The sequence below is a fragment of the Rhagoletis zephyria genome, unplaced genomic scaffold (genome assembly GCF_001687245.7).
Source record: "Rhagoletis zephyria isolate East Lansing unplaced genomic scaffold, Rhagoletis_zephyria_1.1 Rzeph_scaffold_00581, whole genome shotgun sequence".
Classification (NCBI taxonomy): domain Eukaryota; kingdom Metazoa; phylum Arthropoda; class Insecta; order Diptera; family Tephritidae; genus Rhagoletis; species Rhagoletis zephyria.
The window spans coordinates 58,020-85,719 of record NW_016157665.1 but is presented as its reverse complement, the minus strand read 5'-3'; the positions used below and the strand labels follow the sequence as shown (position 1 = coordinate 85,719).

Below are 27,700 nucleotides of genomic sequence, written 5' to 3'. Positions count from 1 at the left end.
GCATTAAGGTAACGATATGCACATATTTTCTTAGATTAAGAAAACTTAAATATCACAGATTTACTATTTTTACACATTTCTTGTAAACTTTTTTTAAATGCTAGCAGTAAAATTAACAAATACAAATATTTGGGCCGTTTGTCCCATCTCTGGTTAATTTAACATCGTTATCGCCTCCCTGCATCTGACGTCTGATCCATAAAGCTGTAGATCTCTTTAGTTAGTGTTAACTGGACATGGTGCAAACGGGCCTTAAAAGATAATTGCAGAATAAGGGCCAGTTTCTCAACGTCCGGTTAACACTAACTGCAGGTTAAACATCGTTATCGACGTTACGATAGTAACCGGAGATTAGTGGCAATCAGGCTTTGAGCAAATGGCTCTTAGGGCCAGTTTATCAATGTCTGGTTAACACTAACTGCAGGTTAAACATCGTTATCGACGTGATAGACTCCATAGCATATAACTAGGAGTCGATAACGATGTTTTACCTGCAGTTAGTGTTAACCAGACATTGATAAACTGGCCCTAAGAGCCATTTGCTCAAAGCCTGATTGACACTAATCTCCGGTTACTATCGTAACGTCGATAACGATGTTTTACCGGAGATTACTGTCAACCAGGCGTTGAGAAAATGGCCCTTAATGCTACTTAAGTGAAGAGAATTACATCCATACTATAAGTAAGAGATTTCGAGAAGAAAAAAGTGCACATACACGTTTTGTGGGTTGACAACATCTATGGACTGCTCTTACATAAATATTTTTATCAGATTTAATACACTATCTGCTAAACGCCTAAGGGCTAGTTTCTCAATGTCTGGTTAACACTAACTACAGGTTATTTGTTATGTTAGGGAAACTGTCGTGAATTATAGCATTCTCTACAATAAGGGGAATTAGATCGCGATATCGGGAACAGATTTACATATCTAATCGTGTTCTAACGTTGAATTCTAATTGGTTTCAAATGTCTAGAATTTTTCTAATCATTCTCTAATCAAATTCTAACATAGTTCTCTCACCTTACATTACATTCGAATTCGGATGTAAAATCCAATCGTTTCTCTAACGTTAGAGACTATGTTTGCTGGGGTGCTGCAAATTTTTAACTTTTATTTACATCATTTTCCATTGGATGGTAGCTGAAACGTAGTTTATTTATGATTTGAAAAATCAGAAATTTAAAGGTTTCTTTATTTTTAATTAAAACTCTTATCCACACTTTCAGTACGATCACTGAATACATCGTTGAATGATTCTACGTAAAATCTATCAATTAATTCAAATAACAACAAATGCGTCCGTTCGTAGCAATTTCGATTAAAGCGATGACATTCTCGTAGATTTCGCAGAAATCGGACTACGATTGATTCAGTGATAGCCCCGATTATATTCTAATTTGATTCGCTACCACTGTCTTGCAAATTTACAGCTTTGTTTAATATTCTAGATTTTTGGAATGACGGATGCATATTTGCGTGTTCTTAATAACTAATAAGTTTAAAACCACGTTTTTATGCTTTAACGTTGTTGCTGCGCCTGAAATTGCTGCTGATCAGCAATGAGCCTAGTGAATGTCGTTGGCAGCGCACCTACTTGCCGCATGGGCAAAAGGTCGTTAGCATTGCAGATTTGTATCTGCAGGCCAGAGAGGGGAGCCGGCGCATGCTTCGGCGTCACTGGCGCGCTGCCCGCTGGCGCAATTGAACGTAAGTTTGTTGTATTGATGGTGCTGTAAACAACATTATTCGCACCTGCCTGCTGTTGTCCACTTGTAGCTACTGAGGCGGCAGCTACTGCGGCTGCCATTGTTGCCGCAGCCACATTGCGATTCACACCGTTTGCTTTATCCTTGCCGTGGCGCTTGACATGCTTTGACAAATGGTCACTGCGCATGAATTTCTTCTGACAGACGCTACATACAAACTTTTTCTCCCCGGTGTGTGTGCGCTTGTGTCGCGACAGCTCGTCCGAGCGCGAAAAGCGCTTTTCGCAATTTTCCCACTTGCAGATGAACGGTCGCTCGCCAGTATGTACGCGTTGATGCGCTTTCAAATGACTGGATTTGAAGTAATTTTTGCCGCAGTTTGGGTATTCGCAAACGTAAATGCGTCGTCGCTCAGCAGCAATCTGCGCGGCAGTCATTTTGTGCACTGGGGTTAAGTTGGGTGTTGGCGCTGCGATTTTTGCTGGGCTAGCTGTGACATTTTGCATCATAGCGTTCAGTACCGACAATTGAGGGGGAATGACTGGAGCAATTGTTACTGAAGCATTGCTCCCTGTCGACGCGGAGGGAGACGCTGACGGCGTAATATAAATACTTTTCTGTGCTATTACTTGATATTGTGGCGGAGAGGAGGTGTATTGTTGCTGCTGCATGGATGCCGCTGAGATTGAAACAGAGGGCAGAGTGCAACGTAATTGTGGTGGGTCCATAAGATGTTGAGATTTTAACAGTTTGTCTGATGGCTCGTCCTCTGGCTGCCGCTGATTCGGCACAGACGATGCCGCTGAAAAACTGCCGCAATGCGTGCGGTTCATTTTGAATTTCAAGCTGCGCCACACATTTGTTTGGCTGCAGTCATCATCGGACGTTAGTATAGGTACTTTTGAGGCGGATGTGCTACTGGTGGTGGTTGCGATGGACGCAATAGAGGCGTTGGAAATGGTCGAAGAGCAAGAGCTCTCGTCGATGGTGGAGCAAATGCCAAAGCTATTGACGTGCATAATAACACTGACTCGCTGAGATTGCGGCTGTCCTTGTGACCGCATATGTTTCCGTGTTTCTGGAGGTGGTGTGAGTGTAACTACGGGCTGTGGCAGCTCAAAGCGCTGCTTCTTGCAAGGTGGAGTTTCAACATCATCCTCGGTGTCTGAAGGATTTGGTGTGATAATTTCTTGTTGTTTCTTTTGTTGTTTTTGTTTACTGAGCTGCATATGAAGTTTTGTTTTGAACATGTCCTCATGTAAATGCTGTGCTGATGGTTTTTCATCCTGCAAAGGAAGATAGAGTCAATTATCAACGATTTTAGCAGGGATCGCAATAAAATTTTACTATTCGATTAATGTACCAAGTTATTATTTGGAAGGCAAACAACTGCGGGTAGTTACAATATATTAATATCAGATTAATTGGCATTTTCGATTTATTTTTGCTTTTGATGATAAAGTAAAACTTATAGAAAAGAATTCATTTACAACTTGTGATTAAAATAAGTTTGTAAAATAAGTAAATTTAACAGACGTTCCACGGGAGAGAAAGTCGCATTTCATTAATTTTTGAGAACAAAATTTGTGTTTAAGGGGCAGATAAATTTTAAAAACTACTTGAGAAAACGGTCCTAAAAATAAACTATTCAAATAGAAACTTGGTTCTTCTTAAGGACATGCATAATCATTCCTCCTTAGCCTTTTGGAGCGCAGTATATCGTCGCATAGTGGGGTAATTGATATCGATATTGGAGATTAATTCAAAAAATGAAATTCAATGTACAAAGAAGTTTTTAGTACCAAATGAAAGTATGTAAAAGTCTACATTACTATGTAATCAAAAATTTACCGTTTTCTTGCAGTATACTCTTAAAGTCGTCGCTTTTTCCTTTTTATGAGCGCAAAGTGATAAACGTGATTTAATATTTTGTGTTTCCAAGCTATTTCTAAATTTTCTTTAAAGATAAATCAAAACCGGCGATGAACTTTCTTGTTCAGGTATTTAGGCAATACAAAGTGATCTTATTTTTATTTTACTATACTTCGAAGTATTTTATTTTTTTTTTATAGAAAGGATAAAATTATATATACATAGCCATATAGTGGTGAAGTAGGTGGGATCAAGCAAAAGTGTAAATTGTTACAGAAACGAGCTACTGGTTAGTGAAATATGCACGAAATTCTCGAGGTAAAAAATCAAATAAGTACAAAACAAACAAGAAAGTAATATTGCTATTGTCTTTGTTGTTTGCTCAGTTACTATTTATTTATATACTAGCTTTTACTTGCGGGTTTCACCCCACGTCTTTATACAAATATCAAAAACAATTTATGTAAAGACGTTGTATCTTATTTCTGCTCTAATTTTACTATAAGAGAATACTGAATGACAGTTGTATAGCTTTATGTAATGAAATGTAATAATAACTTTTTGGCACAGCAGGTGCTTTTATTTACATTAAATATCTCCAATAAATAATATATCGTCATTTAAAGTACGAACCCGCGTATCAACAAAATGAAAAACCGCGTATCAACAAAATACAAAACCGCGTATCAAGATAATGGAAAACCGCGTATGTGAGGTTGCATAAATTATTTTCTAGATAGTAAAAAGACTCATATTTCAAAATGGTTCTCTTTTTTTTATAAAGCAATCGCATTTTTGGAAAGTATATTTCAGGACGAATGGATAAGAATTGAGCCAAGAGCTTGTGTGTGCAAATCCAATTTTCGGCAGCAAATGTCAGTTACGCGGTTTTGCACTTTAAACGACGATATGTAAGTAGTATTAGAAATACCAATGTTGTAATATTAAAATTTTAGCAATCTATTTTCTTTGGAATAATAACTCTAATATTATTTCACAGCATGTTTTTAATACTGCAACGCCTCTATTAACATAAATGCATTTTCCAATGCAATTATCATAGATTTTATTTTCGATAAAGTTTTGGGTTTTGCTTTAAGGAATTATTGTTTATTGTCATTGCAAAAGCTAAGCGAACTGGAAACTGAGTCCTGTAAATTCGAAAGGCATATCGGAAAGAATTAAAGGGGCCATGTAAATTGTGGTTCTGAAGTTATTGCTAATACAAAATTCAACGCCTGTGTTATGCGCTACGCCCCCTTTTACAAACTCATTTATATAAACCAGTCATGCCCAACGTCGGCAGAACTCCATAAGCAAGTGCCCTGCGCTGGCAGAATTCCATATGCAAGTGCCCTGCGCTGGGCATGACTGAACATACCTTACTATAAGCACCTATGTACCATAGATATGTCTGCATACCAAATTTCAAGTTTATGTGACTTTTCAGAAGTTATGGCTGATATGGCATCCTCTTACAAACTCATGTATATATGCCTTACTATAAGCACCTACCATAGGTATGTCTGCATACCAAATTTCAAGTTCGCGTGACTTATCGTTCCGAAGTTGTGGCTGATTAAAAATTCCACGCCTATGAAATGTGCCACGCCCCCTTTTACAAACTCATTTATGTATACCTTACTATAAGCACCTATGTACCATAGATATATCTGCATACCAAGATTCACGTTTATGTGACTTATGGTTCCGAACTTATAGCTGATTAAAAATTCCACGCATTTGGGATGTGCCACGCCCCCTTTTACAGACTCATTTATATACCTTACTAAAAGCACCTACCATAGATATGTGAGTATGGAATTAATTTCATTTATCTCGACACCAAGTTCCAGTACTCTACCACAAATATTTTAAGAGATATACAACATGAAAGTTTTAGTTAGTATGGGAGGTGCCACGCCCGCTTTTCCAGTAGTGCCGATTTTTGTCTATGCCTATAACCTTCCCGGGATAAAAACAAATAAGTGTGCAAAGTTTCGTGCAATTCCGCGTCGTAGTTCATTCAGACATTCACATTTAGATATATACTAGCAGACCCGGCGAACTTCGTCCCGCCCAAAATTTATTTTTTATTCAAAAACCCCGAAAAATGCAATGGGGGACCAATAAAATATCGTTAGTATTAAAAAATGGTTAAATAAACAATTGGGTATTATCATTGAAAGTCTCCTAAAGAGAACCAGAATTTTCCGATCGAAAAACCTTGATTTTCAAGAATTCTATACCATTTCTACGAAAAATCTTATTTTTCCCATATAAATCAAAGGCGAAATTTTTAGTACTTGCAGATATTAAAAAATAATGTATACATTTAAATACATATCTGCACAGATTTATAAAATTAAATTTTGGTTTATTAAATTTTATAATAAGTAACAGCTTAGGGCCAGTTTTGCAGTGCCGGTTTAAACTTAGATCACGTTACCCAGCAAACACATGACATAAAATAACTAGGGCAATTCTAGATAACTAGGGCAATTCTTTAAGACGATGAAGTTAGAGAACTGCATTAGAATTCGATTCGAGAATGATTAAAGAAACAACGCTAATTCAAATAAATATAAATAAGCGAAATTCCAAATGAATGAATCAAAAATTACTTTCAAGTTCAAATAATTCATTACTATTTTATTGCAAATACATTCAATACAAATTTTGCAAACAAAGAGTTTTATTTAATAAAGCAAAACAGCAGTTTGAAATTCACATTTGAATCCCATTAGAGATCAACATTAGAATTCGATTAGAGAATTCCTGTTTTCTCGAGTCGAGAACTATGTCCCATTTTTGTTGAGATCGCTAAGATTCTCGATAGTTTTTCGACTCGTTCTCTAACGTTTGAGAATGGAGAATGTGGCTCGTTCTCCAATCATTCTCTAATCGATAACTAACCTCAATGTTTGCTGGGTAACTGCATTTAGATTGAACAGCGCCCCACAGTGGTCTGAAATCTAAATCTAGGTGGACAAAACTATTTGCTCAAAGACGCCTTGACACAATTTGAAGTAACTGTGTTTCTATATGTTTTTAGGGTCACTGATTACTGAAGTCAGATTTTAAAAATTCAAAATGGCGCACAGTGTATTATTTCCATATTCTAGAATATATTAATTAAATTATTTTATGTCGCCAAATTTCAAAACAACGTTGACAATGTTTTCAGAAATGCCTGATTAAGACGAAACAACAACAACTACAAAATTTAAATCAAAGTGTAGGGCGGGGACGGGGTTTGATTTTGAAAATTACCGAGCCCAATAATATTTAAACTTGTATATATGAAACTGAATCTTAATGTTTAATTTGTCGGTGTTATGTGATTTAACAATTACTAAAATACCATTTTGGTCTTATTTTTTTAGGTATGTTCTTTTTAATGAATATACATTTTTGAAACAATTGCTAGAATACCATTTCGGTCTCATTTTTTTAGGTTTGTTCTTTTTAACGAATATACATTTTTGGAATTTTAGTAAACTAGGACTGAGTATTTCATATCAAAGTAAAACGCTGCTAACTTAAATTTAATTTTAGCAATTTATTAATTTCATTAGACCCGCAAACTCGTTATCCGCAATTATTCGATAAAATTTGTATTTTAGTTTATTTGCCACTCCTCTTAGACTTTAAATAACATAATTTTAGCTGCTGGAAAGTGCTGGTTTTGATAAAATTTTCTTTTTTCAGAAATTTTATTTTCTTCGAGTAATTCATTTACATTTTATCTCGACCGAGACAAATTTTTGTATTATCGCTTTTAAATAGAGAAAGCTTGATTCAATACCTTTCCAAAAGTACCCCGTTTTTGTAAATCAAGTAAGAAATTTTGAACTTATAACGGAATTTTGTTGAGCCAACTTGATTCTTTTATCGATATTTCCCACGCCCATAATTAAAGAAAAAATATTTTTAAGTCCATTTCTATCAGTTTATAATTCCTTGTTATAAGGAAATTTTAAATATCAATTTTGGACATTTTAGCTTTTGTAGTTAGTTAAATATTTCAGCTTTTGCCTTTTTGAAAACAGCAGTTATATAATATGGTGGCGTGACAGTAACTCTAAATGACAAATTTTTTGTAAAAAGTTTCGCCTATCTTATAACGTACCTTGTGCAAAATTTCACTAATCTATCTTCAATAGTTTTCGACTTACAGAATTAAAAGCAGCTAGATGGGTAAAATCTTACAATGTGAGGCGTATCCAATATGGTGAATACAAAAATTAAAAAATCAAGGCTTTTTGATAAAACGTGGCATGCAAACGCTTTCGGGGTCGCTTATTATGAATCTGAAGTCAGATTTCAAAAATTCAAAATGGGGGATCAAATATGGCGAAAAGAAAGAATTAAGAAATCAGTAAACTTTATTAAAACAGGGTATTTTGGGGTTTTTGAGTTTGCTGATTCCGATTCTCGAATCTATGTTTACAATTTTGAAATGGCAATTGGTTTGAACAGTCTTTTAAAAGAAAGTGAGTTTGGAGATGGTAATGTCAGGTAATTAGTTTTGTATAGTTAAAGTAGAAAACATTTTAGTGTGAATAAAATTTAATTTTTATAATCTTTCACACATTAAAAAGCAGAAAACTGAACACGTTTCAAATAGTCGAATTGGTAAGAAATTGTATCAATAATGAGGATTGGGCAGGAGGGTTGAAAGTGTTAATAAAGTTCGTCCTTGTTTTCTGTGGAAGTTTCAAAAGTAAGCGTAGTACATCTTGCGGCAGTTATCTTTAATTAACCACATATCCACTTGATCTTTTTTTATTTAGTCATTATTTCTGCTTACGAGTAAAGCATTTTCAGTCTTACAGCTTTATTTTTTATAGTCATTGTTGTTGTTGTTGTAGCGGCTAAAACAACCCCACCCAGATCGGCTGATATCTCAGTCGTTGTCGTCGAGCTCCACTAACGGCAGCCCCAAGAAGCTGCAGCCTCTATGGGGTCGGTCCTCAGGGACGTAGCCGTTAGGGCTGTGGGGTTTTCCGGGCATGCGAAGAGATGTTTCGAGTCGTGAGGGGTCTCTCCGCATGCCGGATATTCGTTCGGCACATCCGCATTTAGCCTATACAGGTAGGAATTTAGCCTGCTGCAGTAGCCAGAGCGAAGTTGGGCTATTGTTGTTCTGGTCTCTCGAGGCAGATGGAGCTCCGTCGCGTCAATGCCCGGTGTTTGTGTGCCTAGAACGGCATTCACAGGTCTTGAGTCTAAATAGCTCGAGACTGCATCCCTGTGAATTCCGTTCAGGGCCTGTCTGTGAGATGACTGGTCCAGAGGCTTCTTAATGAACCTCTGGACTTCGTCCGTCAGTCCATTAAGATGCCTCCTGACGTGCCTCGGCGAGGGGTCCTCTGCAAGCAGCTGTCTATTTGGGTGGCCACATCTGTGGCTCCCAACCAGAAACTGCTTGCAGAGCATCGTGTTGTGCTCCCTAATTGGGAGCATTTTCGCCTCGTCATGGAGGTGGTGTTCTGGTGACATCAGGAGGAATCCGGTCGCTGTCCTAAGTGCTGTGTTTTGTACCGTCTGTAGCTTCGTCCACTGCTTCCTACTAGTCCCCGGCGACCACACTGGTGCTGCGTAGTTTAAAACCGGCCGGCCTATTGCCTTGTATGTTGCCAGCAACGTTTCTTTGTCTTTGCCCCAAGTACTGCCGGCTAGCGACTTGAGGACCTTGTTGCGGCTCTGTACTTTATTGACAATAGCGGTTGAGTGCGCAGAGAAGGAGAGCAGGCTGTCGAATGTTACTCCGAGTATTTTGGGGTTATTCACCGTCGGAATTGGTGTGTCATCGACGTGAATCCCCAGCGGTAGCCTGACCTCCTTCGTCCAGGTTGTGAACAGGGTCGCGGAGGATTTCGTAGGGGAGAGGGCTAGACACTTTGCAGTGAAGAAGCGAGAAAGTTCGGAGAGATAGCCGTTTACTTTCGAACACAGGTCATCAATTCCATTCCCAGTCGCCATGATCGAGCAATCGTCGGCATAGGAGACAATCGAGACTCCCTCTGGTGGTTGAGGGAGCTTTGAAATATAAAAGTTAAACAGTAGCGGGGAAAGGACACCACCCTGTGGAACCCCCTGTTTTATTTTCCTAAGTTTGCTCGATTTGTCTCTAAACATTACCGACGAGTGTCGACCACTCAGATAATTTGCCGACCACCGTTTGAGCCTCTGTGGGAGAGAGGAGGCCTCTATATCTTCTAGTAGCGTGGAATGGCAGACGGTGTCAAACGCCTTTGACAAGTCCAACGCTACTAGAATCGTTCTCTCACAGGGACGGTTACGGTTAAGGCCACGAGTTATCTGAGTGTTTATGGCGTTAAGTGCTGTTGTTGTACTGTGCACTTTACGGAAACCATGCTGATGCTTCGCTGGGGTCAGGTGGTTTGTGAAGTACGGGAGTAGCAAGGCCTCGAGTGTCTTCGCTACCGGGGAAAGGAGTGTTATCGGACGATACGAATCTCCTTTGTTGGCAGGTTTCCCCGGTTTGAGCAGTGGGACCACTCTCCCCACCTTCCAGATGTCTGGGATGATGAGAGTGGCCATTGACAGGTTGAGGACCTCCGTTAGGTACGCTACCCCCGCAGGACCCAAATTTTTCAGCATCAGCATGCATATTCCGTCGGGACCCATGGCTTTGGAGGCTTTCGCCTTCCCGATGGCCACCTGAACTTCACCGCAAGTGAAAGCAAGGGGGGCACAGGTTGTTGGCAGTTTGTGCAGCCTTCTGGTCACTCGACGCTTGGCTTTGTCCACCGGAGGATACAGTATGAACTGCCGGCTAAAATAGCTCGCGCATCGCTCCGGGTCCGACGAAGCATGGTCGCCGAAAGAAATTTCGACTCTGTCGTCGTGCTTCGTCGGATTGGACAGTGACCTCACGGTTGACCAAAGCTTACTCACACCAGAGGTGAAGTTGCAGGTCTTCAGATGCTCCTCCCACTTCTTCCGCTTATGTACGTTTACTAGTTGCCGAATCTCCGCGTTGAGATCCCTGATACGGGGATCTCCGGGATCGGCCTGACGAAGGCTGTCACGCTCATCGGCTAGAACAGCCGCTTCAGCAGGGAAATTTGGGCGTGGGTCGGTGATACATCCTGCCGGTACGAAGCGAGCTGCAGCAGCGGTGACAGCCCTGCGGAACTTACGTTCACCAAGGTGGACGTCGGTTGGTGTGGGGAGAGCAGCGAAGGTGTTTTCAGTAAATTCCGCGGAGCCTTTCCAATCAGCTTTAGAAAAGTTGATATATGTTCGGTGCTCCACGGAAGCAAAGTCGGTTGGTTATCGATCGAGATGACTATGGGCAGGTGGTCTGATGCCAAAGTCAGCATAGGTCGCCATGATATGCTGTTTATCAGACCAGCGCTGACTATTGTTATGTCTGGCGAGCTGCAGCAGCTGCCCATAATCCTGGTGGGTGCGTCGTCGTTCATTGTGCAGAATGTCGAATCATCTATCTGCTCAGCCAAGTCAGTTCCCCTACGATCGTTTGACAGGCTTGAGTGCCAAAGATCGTGGTGCGCATTAAAGTCGCCTACTATCATACGGTTTTCACCTCTGAGGAGCGCACCTATGTCAGGGTGATATCCTGCCGGGCAGCAGGTGACAGGGGGTATATAAACGTTAAATATTTCGAGCTCAACATCGCCTGACCGGATGGCAATGCCCTGACATTCTAGGGTGGTATCCCTGCGGGCGGTGTCTGCTTCGATAAGACGATACTGCACGGTGTGGTGCGTAATGAACACTAAGCCACCACCATTATCCAGCTCGCGATCTCGACGGTGCACGTTGTACCCTGCACAATTCAACAATGTTGAATTGCTGTGCAACTTCGTCTCTTGGACCGCAGCTATCAATATGCCATGCCTTTCCATGAAGACGGTTATCTCCTCGATCTTGCTCTGAAGCCCGTTACAGTTAAATCGAAGGAGCTTCATGTGGTTCGTGTGGGGATGCGGGGTGTGAGGGATGTGTGTGGTCGTGCCATAGTTGGCTGTATGCGCTGCTGAGGTGGTTGCCGCCCTGTGGTGGTGGCGGGAGGCGTCGCAGTTGAGGTCTGCGACCGAGCAGCGCAACACGGGCCCTCGAAGTTCCTCGTCCAATCTCGCGTGGTGCGCAGACCTGAGCATGCCCTAAAGTGGCACCAGCCAAGGCAGGTGTTGCACTTGACTGATGTCACATTACGGAATATCCTAGTCTGACTTACCGTGCAGATTGTAGGAGGAACCAGGAGTTGTTGGCGTCGGCGTGTGAGTGGTGGTGCGGTTGTGTGTGTTCTGTGGTCTGTTGTGGCTGTGGTATGGTCTGTGGTGTTTTATGTTGTTGTGCTGTGGTGACTGTGTTAGGCTGCTCAGGTGGACTGGGGTTAGCCGTGGAGGCTGCTCTGTTAGAGCAACAGGGGGCCACAAAAGATGTGGTCCACTGCCGATGTGTCCGTAGTCATGAGCAGACTCTGAGGTGACTCCACCCCTCGCAAGCATTGCACTTTACAGAGGTGGAGTTGTGGTGTAGTCGTCTCTGGCATACACAGCAGGTGTAGGTTTCTGGCCCTGGGTTTGACTCGATGCCAGCCATGAGTAGGAGAAAACGTAGCGAATGTAGCCCTATGGACGAGCAACTTCTGAGATACTTCGCCGACCTAAACGGGGTTAGATCGCCGAAACAACAGCCCTTGGTCGTGTAAAACCCGAGCCATTCCGGTACGTAGAACCGGCTGTCGTGGGAACGTTATAGTCGTCTTCGGTTTCAACTGTCGAAACAACATAGGAATACACAGACATCTCAATTTTGCATGAAAAATTTAAATTCAATCCCCAGGGATGGTTGTAAGAGGGTGGTAGCTGGAAAATGGCCAGTTGAAGTTATTTTTTTGGTCATAAACAATTAGAAATAGTTGGGTTTACCCTCTGGTTCATAAACTTTTTTGTTTTTGTATTCTCCTGTGTAATAAGTATAAAAATGCTTTCGGATTTTCCACCCAAAACTTTCCAAGACCTACATTCTGGAGTTTAGTTTGTTCACAAAAGTTAAGGCCTGAGACGTTCTAAACAACTTTGTCAAAGAAATTTTGCCGATAAAGGCAACCAGATAAAAGTAAGAAACCATAAAATAGGGCATAGCACCTGAAAAATTTCCATTGGAGGCAAAATTGTAAAAATAAAAGGTTGTATGAAGGCGTGCAGAAAACTTCAAAAACTAATGATGCAGTTCGTTTCCCCATACCCGAAATAAGGTGAAATCGTCTTCTCCGCCCATCTCTTTGAAAATGTTTGAAAAAAACTATCACTGTGTAATTTATAAGGTGTATGTGAAACCGTGAAGATTTATCGCTCTCTTTGTTTGCCTACTTGTTCAAAAGACAACAGTTGGCTGTGTTGTCATCGACAATTCTCCTGATCCGAGTTGATTCCCAAAAAATTTGTGCATTTGTTCGGCTGCTTATGCACATTTGAAAGAGGAATACGGGAGAAAGCCTTTATTTGCATTAACTCATGCATTTTCCTCTTTCAAATGCGCACAAGCAGCAGAACAAATGCACGAAATTTTTGGGAATTAATTCGGATCAGGGGAATTTCGACGACAACACTGGTGTAAACGGTCATCTGTTGTCTTTTGTTCAAGTAGGCAAACAAAGCAAGCGAGTTTGGCGTCCGCGGTAGCCGAGTGGTGAGAGTTGCGAGCTTCAAGTCTATAGAAGCCAGGTTCGATCCTCGATTGGAGCGGTTGCTAAATTGTTTATTTTATTTTTATTTTTAGTAATAATTCGATCACGAATGCCACGATTCGGGTCCAGCATTTAGAAATTTCGGGTTGAGTAGGGTGATTCACATGATTCCACTGCTTGTTGTTCATATCCAGACTTGGACACTACCACAAACAAACGTTAGCTAAAAGTGGGAATGTCTAAAGCGAGTATTCCGAGATTACTCTCAATCGGGTACAGTTGGGCATTAATTAGTCCCAACTAGTCTCATACGGGTACTATTGGAGCTCAATTAGTCTCGACTCATCCCTTATGGGTATAATTGGAGATCAATTAGTCCCCAACTCATCTCTAACGGGTACTATTAACGATTTAATGATATGTACGCACTTAGTCAATGAAATTTCATGTGCGGCGTTGGCACACAGAGAGAGTATTCGCCTAACAAAACTGAGCACCCCGGTTCGAATTTCAGCTGGTGCAAATTTTTATTTTTATTTTTTAAAATTGACTAGTCGCTTTTCATACCTGTTCGGGTATAAAGGTGAACAATTAGTATCTTCATAGGACATGCTCGAACAAAAGCGATCAGTTCATTCCATATAAAGAGATCAAAAGTGGTATTAGTCGCATGCTCCTTTGCGATTGCTCCCGGAGTCATCCCGAATTAGTCCCATTTTTTGCAGGGTTAATTTACATGCTGTCGTGTTCTCATCGTTACGCTCTTGCTTGTATACATACACGCGATGGTTATGCTCTTTGAGCGTGTGCTCGTTCTCTGCCCATGCCTGTTCATAGATATATCTATGGCAACTTATACACGTAAATCGATGTCGTTGTGCATATGCGTATAGCAGAGTGGCGGCGTTTCCCAGATTTAGACGTACATATGTACATTCTTACTTGCCTGTGAAGCTGTTAAGATCTTTCCTGTTTTGGTTATTTTTTTACCTTCCTTTTATTAGCTCGGGATGTAACTATGTAATATTGATGCGCCTAAAAGATGCAGTGATTTCTATTCTCAAGTTACACACCTAATGACAGTACGAATGGTAATTATAATAGGGAGGTTTTAGTTTTTTAAACTATAATTTTATTATTAATATTTACTGTAGTTTTTAATTGACATAGGCCAGCTACACCTGCCGGGGTTGAAGAGAGTAGCAGCAGCAGTGGCAGCCCCAGCAGTAAAACCAAGTAAAACTATGTTCCCATTGGCGTAATTTAGAGGTCAATCTTAATTTACGCATAAATTAAGTACAAACTAAGTTATTTCGCCTTGTAAAGTCTCTCAGTAAATTAAGTTGAAAGTACGTAGTTTATCTTAAACCAAGAACCAAATCACGAACAAATCAGTGTCGGCTCTAATTTTATCGATAATAATCGAAAAAAGTATTGTCCCATAACTGATATGTCATTGTGTTTGGACGTTTTTGTTTTTAATAATCGCGCGTGGTAGTTTGTAAAATATTTCCAGAAGCTTTCTCTTTTGATCACTCATCTAAAATCTAAAAAATTACCACAAACAACTCAGAATATAAAAATATACGCAATTACTCACATTCGCGATCTCTTTTGGTTAAATAAACAATACACAGGGTTGCTACAAAGCTGTAAAGACAAATAAAAAATCGCGTGTATGAACGCACTTAGTTAAGTGAGGTATTTTAAACGAAACTAAGTATTTTATGTTGTAATGTGAACATAGTTTAAGAATATTTAGAATGAATGTATTAATATTACTTACATATGTATTTATTTATTTTATAATATACAGAATACATAATATACATGGTCGGCTAAAGACTACATCAAATGAATACATACTTAGATAGTACCCTGTAGGATCTCGGAATAGACTTAGAGCACACCACAAACTAGACTGCAAGTGATTGTAACTAGTCCAAAGTTTGGTCCAACAACATGTAAAATTCTATTTACATTTAACATTGTATGTCCTAGGCTCGGACCAATTGTCCGCTTCTGCATTACATTGTAACCAATTTTGGGGAAAAAAAAAACAAAAAGAAAACTTGCGCCAGCTGCGATTCGAACCGGGGTTCTCAGATTTTCTAAGCGGATACTCTCTCTGCATGCCAACGTCGCACATGAAAATTTGTTGACTAAGTGCCTACATATCAGCAAGTCGTTAATTGTACCCGTTGTCCGCTACTGCATGACATTGTAACCAGTTTTAGATCAAAACTCATACCTTATGCATTACATTCGGACCACTTTTAGTACAAATCACCTGTTTTATATTTTATATTTTTATATTTTTGGACTATATTTGGTCCTACCTACATATATTTGGTATACCTACGACTATATTTTTCGAGCAATTGGACCAATCTTTCCTTCAGGGTACATATATAAATACCTCGTATATGCGGAATCCAATACCACTTCATGTATGTACAATAAAAAGGGGATTTGGTTATTCTTTTTCCATTACTCTTTACTTTATTAATTTAAGTTAAGATTAATGATAATAATCTTATAGCAAGCAGGTTCAGTGGAAATACCCTTTAACAGATTTGAAAAAATTGGTTTTTTGCGCTTTTGTAAAATTTATTTACCATCGTATATGCGGTACTACGTTTGACGTATACGAGGTATTTCGCGCTGAGCGACGACATAGTTCATTAAGTCCAATTTTTAATTGTTTAACCTTAATCTTAAAATATATACAATGTGGTTGTTTACGCTGATTAGGTATTTTATTGATTCTTACAAAGAAGTTGGAAACTGTGTACCTATTTACTTATTTAAAAACGACATTTAGAGTCTGGTAATGTTTACGAAGATATTAACATTCATGCATATGCATCTAATACGGGAATACTGATTTTCTAAAATATGTATTTACATATTACAGCCTTAAAAGGATTTACTTTTCAAAAATGCAAATAAAAATTGATTTTCTTTGGTTTGTTAATGTACTATATAAAAAAATTTGTGATGACCTGAATTGTTAATCTAATCAAAAAAAATTGTAATTTTTCCTTACATTTGGTAACTTTTTCGTCTAATGTTGGTTAGAAAGTTCTTTGAGCGGCGGCAACATTGGTACAACGCCCAGACGCGTACTTAAGTGCTCTCGTACTCACTGCACAACTTAAATATAAACATGTGTGTGGGCTTTTGGGGGCAGCGTCATTGAATAAATACAATAGTTAATGTAGAAAAATGCGAGAGTAAGAGTTTAACGCACACCAGATGTTGAGTGCCATTAAGCTACACCCAAGGTGTATTAAACAAGGTGTGATTGACAACTCAGGTAGGCTCTCTTTTAAAGTACTATTATGCCAAAAAATATAAACAATCGATTCAAAATTCATAAAAATTTTTTCCAATTTGACTTTATAGGGTGGTTCTTCTGAGAGCAATGCCAAATTCAATCACACTTTGTTGAATACATTTTGGCTACATCCATATGCATGCAAGTGTGTTCATACACACAATGTACATATGCACGTACATATGTAAGAAAGTGAGCGCGCGAACTAAAAATAATCCATAGGCGAATGAACACAATTGCTATACCCGTCATTGAGGTGTGTGAGCAAGGCAAATAAAATCACAAAAAACATTCTCGTACAATCACACGGGTACATAGTACAAAGCGTGGCACGCAGTCAATGCATGACAGCACTAATAGAAGTAGCAAGAAAATGAACACAGACGGCTGCCAGCGACGGTTTTACTACAAACATATGTAGGTGCTACGTCACCGTCTTTGTTTATTTCTCGCTGTCATTAAGTGAAACATGCGCGCGCATGGTGTTAGTGCAAAGATAGGCAGGTGCAATTGTGTTAGTATTAATGTTGGTGGGTAGGGTGTTCCAAAAATACGCCGGAAAATCAACTTTGTGGAATTTTCCCTTCAGATTTCTTCAAAACATAAAATTATGATACATATGGGCAAATCCGAGAATATATATATTAATTTCATATTTCTATTCAAACTTATTTGAGAAATTTGAATATTATCATAATCGTTTCAATTTTGAGTAACGCCCGAACATAATATTTGAGGGCGAATACATAGCCATTAATTTGAATTCAAATTTCCCAATTTTTGTTCTCATGAGTGCTGCTTTAAACCTTTCCTTATACCATAAAAATTTTTTAAATTATTATTTTTTGCCGATAAAAAAATTAAAATGCGAAAGCTAGGAATTTACCATAATTAACTTAAAAAATTGCCTATTTTTCAAAACGTGCGTTATATGCACGATGTAGGGAGACAGAGGTGGCGCAATCAGCATTACCGCTACTTTGTTCTTGGCGAATTTGACAGAATCAGCTGTTCGTGTGACGTCATTTTAGCAAACTGTTTGTATGTATGCAGAGGTTTGACAGTTAACACTCTTTCTCTCCTCCATCTCCAATCATTCTTTCCTTTATCTACACTATTCGTTGCTATCTTGACGTCATCACCCGCAAAAATGCGCAATCTTGTATTCTATCATTCTTGCGTTATGTGGTTACGAACATAAATATAAAACATTTGATATTAGGCGTGTCTTATTTTGTATGGAAGACTTAGCCAGCATAATTATATTGGCTTATGAAAAGCTATGCTGGCTTATATATTGAACCAGAGGCATTGCCATTCAGCAACAGAAAGTTTTCTGTTTCAGCCAATCAAACAGAAGACTTGATTTTGAACATGTTTTATTTTTTTTTATTTGCAGTCAAGCAACTGTCAAAATTGGACCAAAATAGGAAATAAGCTAATTTCAGTTTATGCGCGCAAAAAGATGGGAGTTGGCCATCTTTTCGCTTCGCGCTGCAGCTGCAATGATCTTCATATGTGGCATGCTTTGTGCGTTTTCATAGAATTCATCTTATCTGTCAAAGCGAATCTGTCACGCAAAGCGAAGCAAGCGTTCAGCTTTAGTTTAGAGTTTATTAGATAGTGGCGACTCAATATACATACATACATACATATAGGAGTTTAATCAAATTAATTTATTAAGTAAATGTATATAATTTGACAAAGTAAAATCTTAGTTTGTTAATATGCTAAATCTCGAAGAAATATGCAAACATAAGCTGGAACGGAACAAGTCATCGTCGTCAGCAACCTTCCTTAGTACCGCCACGAACAATTCACGTAGTGATGTCGTGCTCGAGTAGACAGACAGACATATGTACATATGTACATATGCATATGCACATTCATAGTGTGAAGACCGCGGTGACACCGCCCCACATTTTTGCCCATTAGCTCACACATCTCTCAGTTACCGTGTAGCTTATTGGCTCTCTCAGCGCCACAACAATAGCGAGAATCTCGGTTGCCACTGTTCGTTGTTTTTCTTTAATTTTTCTAATTTAGTTATTTGGCAGTTTTTTCTCTGGCTTGGTTTGGTTGTGTTTTTATATTAGAAATTAGCAAATTTTTTCTTTACAAAAAGTAGTATTGCATACTGAATGCCATAAATGAATAAATGAAATTTTCATTTTAGTGTTTTTAATAGGGGTCTTCATCAAAAGTGATAAACTCTTAATAAACTTAATAAAATGATAAATTTATCATTTTGATAAATGAACTGCCAAACTTTGTATGAAAAACTATTTAGCCAAAGTTAATCACTTTATGAAACGACTTTGGTGGATAAATGTATAAATTTCAGAAAAATTCAACCCTTACAGGTTGCGCCAGGTAGTCGCTTTTGCTAAATGAGACGTAACTAGCCATATAAGTTAAATAGTAAGCAGTTTTATGCAATTGTTTACCAAGGTGCGTTAATGAATGAATGCGGGTAAACTGATAAATTTTAGAAATTTATCCCTTTATCACTTTAGATGAAGAACTATATGTGCATATAAAAAGTTAATATTTGATTGAACGCACAAGAATTTCAATAATTTTGGATTTCCGAAATATCAGCTATAACTTATACCAAAATGTAAATTAATGTTGTTTTTCCACAAAATTTTCATTTAAAAAATCCGGCCTAAAGCTCAATAAAATTGTTAAATTTTTGTTTCTTTTTGTAATAAGTTTTGCTTTTTGTAATAGATACGTGAATAACAAATTTCGTTTTTTTTTTGTAATTTGGGTTATTTTCTGCAGATTTTCGTTGGTTATTTTTATAACAAGTGGCAACCGCGGCGAGAATATGTAATAAATAGCAGGGAGCGCGCAACAGCCCAATTTATCCTCCATCCACTTGACTAGGCAACAACAACCTAGTGCTAATTGGAAAAAATGGGCTAGTCCGATGAGCGAGTATGGGTGAATCTGTGTGATGAAATTTTTATTTGCATGTATGTACACATACACATATGTATGTAAGCATATAGATTACCATTTGGAGGCATGACGGCCATGCTCTGTTCACGTGAACACCAGCTGACGGCCGAGTGAACACGGCGTGATTACAATACCGGCGCTGAGTGCGAATGCGATGGAGAAGATTTGTTTTCACAAAATGCGTGCGCTCGAATGCGATGGACGGGCAAAAACAAATTTTTTCATTGCTAGGAGCACGGGTGTAGATACGTTAATGGGAACATATGCATGTAGCTATGTATATATATGTATGTAGTATAGTAGCCCTGTAGAGAGGTACTAATTGTAAACTAAAATGCTACCTATTTGCCTTCAGTGTTGCCATTTTGCTGCTTCTGGAGCTAGATTTAGTTTTTTCTCTTTAGCTCCGAAAATTGGGTTTTAGCTCCTAGCTCTTTTTTAGCTCTTTTCAAATTTATCTAGCACCTTTTTTAGCTCCAGAAAGTTTTAGTTGTATTTAGTATATATAAGCAAAAATTTCGAGATGTAGTGTATCCACCATAAACTCTTGAATTTCGGTTAAAGAATTCAAAAATTAATTAAAAGAAAAACCTTTTTCTGATAACGCAGATTTTGTTTTACCTTACTAATTTTACCTTTAAGGAGAGCTGGAAGTAAAACTTTACAGAAAAATTTTGCGAAAAAATTGTTCAATTCAAATATCTGAAATTACAGACTGACAGTTTGTAAAGTATTTTTAGTTCACTGTTATAAGTGCCATAGCAACAAATTCGAAATATATGCACCTTATTTTGGTTTTGAAAGATTTTTCAGCACTTAAACTTATAAAAGTCGTTGTTTTTATTAAAATTTCCGAAAATGTAAAAACAACCTTACGTCAATAAATGCTCAACCTTAACAAAAATATGTAGCTCTTCATTTTAGCTACTATTAGTATTATTAAGCTCTCTTTTTCGACCGTTTCAGCTGCAAACGAAATTATTCTCTGGCAACACTGTTTGCCTTACAGTCCAACTAATTCACGTTCCATCCTTTTTCAATGTTAGCGACTAGTATTATTAACATGACGGTATCATAGATGTCAATTTTCCGCTCCTGCATATCCAGGTACGAGGTTTTGTCATACGACTATGTGAAAGATTTCTGCCGTTTCTTCTGCTATTACCTTTTTATACTTCGCGTGGTCGTAAAAAAATGTCTTTCTATACATGGAAATATGTATGCATGGATGTATGTACATATGGGTATTTCCATCGAAAGGTCTACCGCGACAAGTAAAAAATAAAAGTCATATATCTAACGTATTTATGGGCCATATTGTCTGCTTTTTAAAATATATACTTGCATACGTAGAAACATTTTTGCGAACAATGGTCTTGCTAGGTGACGCCAGGGCCGAGATTTTTTGAAAAACCGTATATATGGTCGGATTTGGTTCAAATTTGGTGTATGTGGTTGAAACATAATCATCACAATTCTCGAGAAAGAAATCCTCCAATGATTAACTCCCAGGGAGTAGCATTTTCCCCGAAAATTTGGGAGGAGTAAATTCGCACTTCGAAATAGCTGTTTGACACTTTTTTGACAGCTCAACTCCGCCATTTAAGATAAAAAATCCTCGGGGAACTTTTATTCATAATGGGAGGAAAGGGAAAAGAGAGTTCAGAACCGGCCTGTTTAAATCACAGATTTCCGAAAAATTTACACAGAATTGGCGCTTAAGTCAAAACACAAAGTATATGCAACATAAAATTCATGTTTTATTTGCGTTAAAAATTCGTTCAAAAGTAAAATTAACAAAAATATCACGCTGGAAATTTATGTCACTGTCATGACTGTATGTATGTATGTCGGTAACACGTTGCCACTTGAAGGGATTCGATATTTTGTGCATCGAATTACTTTCGAATGTCTCAACTGTCTTTCGCTTCTTTAATCCATTACGGGGAATGTACCCTGCAAAAATCGTTGGACCTTGTAGTCCATTTGTGGTATATTGGAGTACTTACAAAAGTGTTCCTCTGTCCTGCTGTAGCGGACCAACTCGTGTCTCTGCGCCAGCTTATTGTTTGTTACCCGATCACTGCTCGTGTTTTAACGAAATGTGATTGAAGTTGAGCATTTGAAAGCACATTTGCATGTCTGGCTGTAGCTGACCGTGTAGAGATGCTCGCTGTTAGTTAGCTCCCAGCATGTTCGGGTTCGAATGCCGTCAGAGGCAACATGTGATTTTTAATTTTAGTTTTTGGTTTTTATTAATTTCGAAAAAGCATCTGAGAAGTGAAGAAGAAATACGTGTACAAACGAAAAAATATAACAACAATGTCATTGTTAATATGTTGGAGTAGTTTTGTGCTACTCTGATGTAAAGCATTGATGGAGTATATGGTCCTGCCCTAGGACATCGCAATGTTAATTGGACCATATTATTTATATGAATTGTGGTTAATTTTGGAGTACTCCTTGATCCTTAGGGAGTACTCTTTACACACATGCATGGAGTAGTCGCGATTTTTGCAGGGGTAAAGTCGTCTACAAGCCATTACCGCCAATGACATGCCCATGTTAAAGTAATGGCTTCTAGAAGCGAAAGGGGAAGCGCTTACGAGCTTTTCTTCCGATTCCACATTCATTTCAGAGGTAACGGATTTTTTTTTGCTGGGTAGGTAATTTAAGACTTTTTTGCGTACAAATTTTCAGTTAAAAATCGTTGGGAGAATTTTAACACTCTTGGTTTTTTTACCAAAAACCTTGCATTACTTTTTATTGAGATTGTAAGCGACTTTTATTTGAGTGTACTTAATTTCTTAAAATACCAAAAATCACGAAGTATGTATATGGACATACATAAATACATACATGTGTATGTATATATGTATGTACATACATACCCAGTCGGCAAAGTTGGAAACAAAGCGGCCTTCTGCGAGCCTTTAATGCGGAATTTTTGAAGCGATAGGCCTTCCATGCCCGATTATTTACACTTTACAGCGTTATTGGAAGATATTCTAATAAAGTTTCCAAAGAGGTCTTATTGAATAATTCCTTCCTGAAGGCGTTCACTTAGAATCGCTTCTCATTTTTCCGATTGGGTATGAATGTATACATATATGTATATGTATGTACGTGGTATAAATAACATTTACTTTGAATATATTTTGTGCGATGAAATTTAATGTAGGTGCTTATTAAGTCATTGAAAGCGAAAATACATATGTACATACATATGCATGTACCTACATGTGTATACAAATTCAATTCACTATTTCCAAAAAAGGGGGAGTGTGCATCCGCTGAGACAGAGTTGCAAATTATTTTTTTTTATTACAATGTCGTTGTTGTTGTTGCGTTAACCGATAATAACAAATTTAATGTGTCACTCTCTGAGAGCGTGCAACAAAAATCATGCACTCCCACAAATATTTTTATACGTTCATACATACTCTTACGTATCTACATACACATGTACATATATCGAAGTTTTAATATAAAACATTTTTTCGAAAGTATTGGCGCACTCACAGCTTCAATTTGTTTTTCGCACAATGGCGGCGTTGCTGGCGGTGAAGGCAATATTGTAATATCCATTGTGTCTTTGTTCCTCACTAAAAATTGTCGATTTTATAAAGTTATCCAACGCTGTCCAGAAATTTACAGGAAAAATTTTAAATTCACTCTTTGTAACAATGTTTTAGTACTTTATTCATGTGAATAATTTTTATTTTCTGCGCTTTTATTAATTTTCTATGTTTGCAAAATTCGCTTTGCACTTGCACTTTAATAAAAAGTAAAATCTCTTGAAATTATTTAGTAACTGCTTTTTGTTTATGTTTAGCTCCGGAATTTTCAATAAGTTTCAGTTTTGTTTAATAAACATATATGTATTTGCTTTCTTTATTTGCTTGTTAAGCCCGGGGAGAGATTACGGAACCGTTTTATTCGATATTCAACAAACGAATGAAAACATTTTGATGCCTTTCTGTAGAAAACCAAGTCGGTCTGGTATGTAGTGCGCGTCACCACGCAGCACCAGCGTCGACAGCGCAACGCCACTCTGCTGTGTATAGGCAGTCACTTGAATTGGGTGTGATTGCATGTATGTATGTATCATATGGATGTACATATATACATACATATGTACATATATATTGCTATTGTCGTCATTTTTGTTGGGGTGGTTCATTCGAGTAGTTGACGTTTTGCGAGTTATTCAACGTTGTTGGCGCTTATGATGGAAATCGTCATGATGCAATACAAGGTGGTATCAATTGTGACAGCTCGAATTGACACTGCCTTAGCTCAGTAGAACGAGAAGAAAAACGGGAAGAAATTAAGCCCCATTTGGGGGAAAAATATAAAATTTAAAATTTTTTCCTAAACAAAATTTGCTTTTTTATAGAATATTCGTAATGAAATGAAATAAAATAAGATAAAATACCTTTTTAAGAAAAAAATGTGTATACTGAGAAAAAATAAAAAAATATTCAATTATATTATTAGACAAAGAATTGTTAAAGAAGTAAAACTGTCTCACCTAAGGCAGTCAATATGGCGGAATTAGAGCGAGAAGTTGCCAACTGATAACACCTGTATTATTGCATCATGGGAAATCGGTAGTTTCAGGGCCCCGTTGACGGATTTGGTACGTAGCTGCTCAAGAATGATAGAATACATATAAGATTGCGCCACACAGTGTGCGTTTTGAACACTCCATGCGAATTAAGTGTAGCGTTTTCGACAGAAGCAACATTTTGATATGAAACAAAATGGTTTTAAGAGCTTATGTTATTCCCTTTCACGGAAAAATGCTGCCATTGACCCAAAATTACTCCTTGACCGTAAGAAAACAGTGTTCTTCGAAAAAAAAACAGCCAAATCAACCGGATTTCAATTTTTAAAAATCGAAAAAAATGTTAACACCTCAATTTTAAAAATGCATTTTTGGTTGCCTTTTTATTTTTATTTGCATGCAGCTGTGCATCCTTCTCACAATTTTACATCAGAACATGGTTTGATTGTGTTAAATTCTAAAGATATGTGATTCATATAAATAATTAATTACAAAAATTTAAAGAAAGGGTGGTTTTTGTAAAAGTATTAGTGAATTGCAGTGAATTTCAAGACCTCATCGACTTTGATCAGCATATTGAAAATATTTTTTTTGGAGGTGGTTAAGAATGATCGAAAGAATGCAGAAGGGGTCACTACGGAGTTAATAAAAAAATCTCGTATGATTGCAGCTGATATAGGAATCAGGTAAACAAAAAAACTGAAGTAACCGCCATCTTTCAATGAATATGAGTACTGGCGACGGTCTATAATAATATCGTATCTGGATTCACTAACGGTCTTTTTACAACTACGCTTTTCCAATGAAAATACTCCAGCCTTTTCGCTGTCTAGATTGCACCCATTGTTTTCGATTAAATGTTCCAGTGAATAGGTACAAAAGAACTGGAAGCATTTTAAACAGGTCTATGATACAGGTATGGGAAGTGAACTCATTCTTTGGTACAATTTGGGGAAGAAAAAGAACTTGTCCGAAGAAGATATGAAAGATGTTGAAGTTATAGATCTATGTAAAGAAGAAAACGACGAAATTCAAATTAATGAAATTAAAATTTGCGTAAAACAGATTTGTTACATTAAAAAAATAAATTAAAGTAGCAAGACAATAACGTACTTAGTTTAATTGTATTTCCATTTTGTTTATGCTAAGAAAATAACTCGTCTGGCAAAATGCAAACAGCTGTGTAAGAAAAACGAACGAAATACAGCCATCTGTCAAAAAAACCTAACGAAATACAAGTTGACCGGACTGTTTTTAACAACCTAGTTTATTTTTTGGCCTTACAGTACTGAACTCGTATATAAATTACTTTATCTTTCAAAATACAGTGCAAAATACACCCGCAATACTACAAAGAAAACGTATCATACGGGCATTAACAATGTGTAAAGTATTTTTAGTTCATTGTCAAGTTTATATACGTAAGTATGTGCATATATACATACATATAACTGTTATAAGTGCCATAGATCCGAATTCGAGATATATGCACCTAACTTTGGTTTTAAAAATTTTTTCAGCTATTAAATTTATTTGTTGTTTTTAGTAAAATTGCGGAAAATGTAAAAACCACATTACGTCAATAAATGCTCAACTAAAAAAAAAATAAGCTGTTCATTTTAGGTACTTTTAATATTATTTAGCTCGTTTTTTCGATCGTTTTAACTCCAAACGAAACTTTTTTCTGGCAACACTGCCTAGCAGTAGTCTCATTCTATCATTTAACGCCAAATGCGGGGCTTTAATATATATGGAAGCGGATGACCAGCCCGCGCTTGCCTTCGTCATTAATACGCAAATCCTTATCGCCACTTTTGTTATGTTGGGTGCACGCTAGAGCTGTCAAACTATCGACGATACTATCGATAGTATCGATAGTCTGGTCACTTGAAATAACTATCGATAGTTTTAGTACTATCGCCACTATCGTTTCATTGATAGCGTATTCTCTTTCCTAGCGCTTTTGACATTTGCACGTATTGGTTCAACAAAACATTGCAGCATTATTTCATGAACGAACGAATAAAATAAAGATCACCCAGGACGTTGTGCGAGAGAAAAGTATGTTTTTCACAGTGACGTCATTTTTTCGCCACGGAATGAAACCATGTGTGTGAGAGAAACAACCGATTAAAAATGACGTTATCAACTATTATTTTTTTCTCAAATGCAATTTTAAATACGCGGTTGCCGCGCTGGGTGATCAGTTTAGTTGGTTCATGGCATTAGTTGCGTTCCTTATCTCCCAGAAATAGCCAGAAAAAGTCCGAAGTAGTCAGATTTAGTCCAAAAAGCGTTCCTTAACTCTAAAATAACAGCAAAAATGAGAGAGCAACACTCAGTGAGAATGACTCTCTTCAGTCCGAAGTAGTCAGATTTAGTCAGAAGAATTTTTGCTGGCAAAATCTTGAAAAGTGTCAAACTCAACTGAATTTAAATTAACGGAAATTAAATAATACGCGAAAAGTGAGAATAATGTAAAAAGTAAAAAAATTAATTGAAATTGGAAGGAAGCAAAAAAATAATTGATATAGCAAGTGCCAATATTGTGCTTGTGCTTGAGTGAATGTGTTTTGTACATACATTTCTATTCTTGTTTGACGTTAGTTTTGTTGTTGCCATTCTTTGGACTAAAAATTTGGATTTTGCGTTCATTAACTTTTTCCTGTTATTCTCTTTTAGTGAGTGCATTTTGCTTACGCTCTGACATTTTGACACTTTTCAGATTTTAGTCAAAAAAGATAAGGAATGAACGTATTATTTCTAAAAGCGCAATTTTTTATTTTAAGCGGGGGAATAGCAGAGGTTACATTGCCGTCTTAAGAGCGTGTCAGACCGGGCGATGCAGTATATTTCAAAAGACTGTCAGATTGAGAAATTTCAGAAAGCAGTTGCATGAGCAGTGGCACCTTGCATGTATGTATGTAAAGTGTCTTTCGCTCCTTGACTGTTTACACGGCGAATGAATTTCTAGCAATATTTCTCAATACTAAAATGCAACCGTGAGCCGCTAAAATAAACAAATTTATAAAAACAAGATAACGAAAAATAAATGGATTTAGAAAAACATATGAAATGGGTCGATACTATCGATAGTATCGATAGTCACCCTTAAGACTATCGTAAAACATCGATGGACTTGACTATCGATAGTTTGACAGCTCTAGTGCGCGCACGGCTATGCCAATTTTACCAACGACATCAGGCTTTGACGTTGCCGCCGTGAGAGCGGCCCACACAATAGGGGCCCTTCCACGTGTATCACTCACATTTTAAATACTGAAAATATATGCATACATATATATCGTCGTTTAAAGCAGGGACGTGAACCGGTTTTTAACCGGAAAACCGTTTTTTTCTATTAATTAACTGAACCATTAACTGAACCGAAATTTTTCACAAATGTTTGATCCGAACCGAAAACCGAACCACTTTCTTTAAAGGTTTAAAGGTTCGTTTCAACCAATTTTCAATAGATAAATGTACCCACTTTTTTTTCTTTTTGTTAAACATGGTAATACCTACCATGTTTTTTTATCATGTGACAATA

General features: G+C 37.7%; 1 protein-coding gene across 2 annotated transcripts; it reads right to left on the bottom strand.

Annotated features, from left to right (window-relative positions):
* Positions 1-1,172: 1,172 nt before the first annotated feature.
* Positions 1,173-23,888, bottom strand: cbt (Kruppel like transcription factor cabut). Of its 2 annotated transcripts, none has more exons than XM_017612799.1 (2): positions 23,103-23,888; positions 1,173-2,996 (listed from the first exon to the last, which is right to left on the bottom strand). In XM_017612799.1, the coding sequence occupies exons 1-2, from the start codon at positions 23,166-23,168 to the stop codon at positions 1,524-1,526; spliced, it is 1,539 nt and encodes a 512-aa protein (XP_017468288.1). In that variant the 5' UTR covers positions 23,169-23,888; the 3' UTR covers positions 1,173-1,523. The 2 variants fall into 2 exon arrangements, with proteins under 2 accessions (XP_017468288.1, XP_017468289.1); XM_017612800.1 differs by lacking the exon at positions 23,103-23,888 and adding an exon at positions 19,636-19,965.
* Between the last annotated feature and the right edge of the window lie 3,812 nt (positions 23,889-27,700).

Bases quoted from the DNA above. Each gene is read 5' to 3' on its own strand.
- cbt (XM_017612799.1), bottom strand. From the start codon at position 23,168: ATGGATATTACAATATTGCCTTCACCGCCAGCAACGCCGCCATTGTGC. The intron at 2,997-23,102 runs GTGAGTGCGCCA...CTTCCTTTGCAG, and splicing joins GCGAAAAACAAATTGAAGCT to GATGAAAAACCATCAGCACA.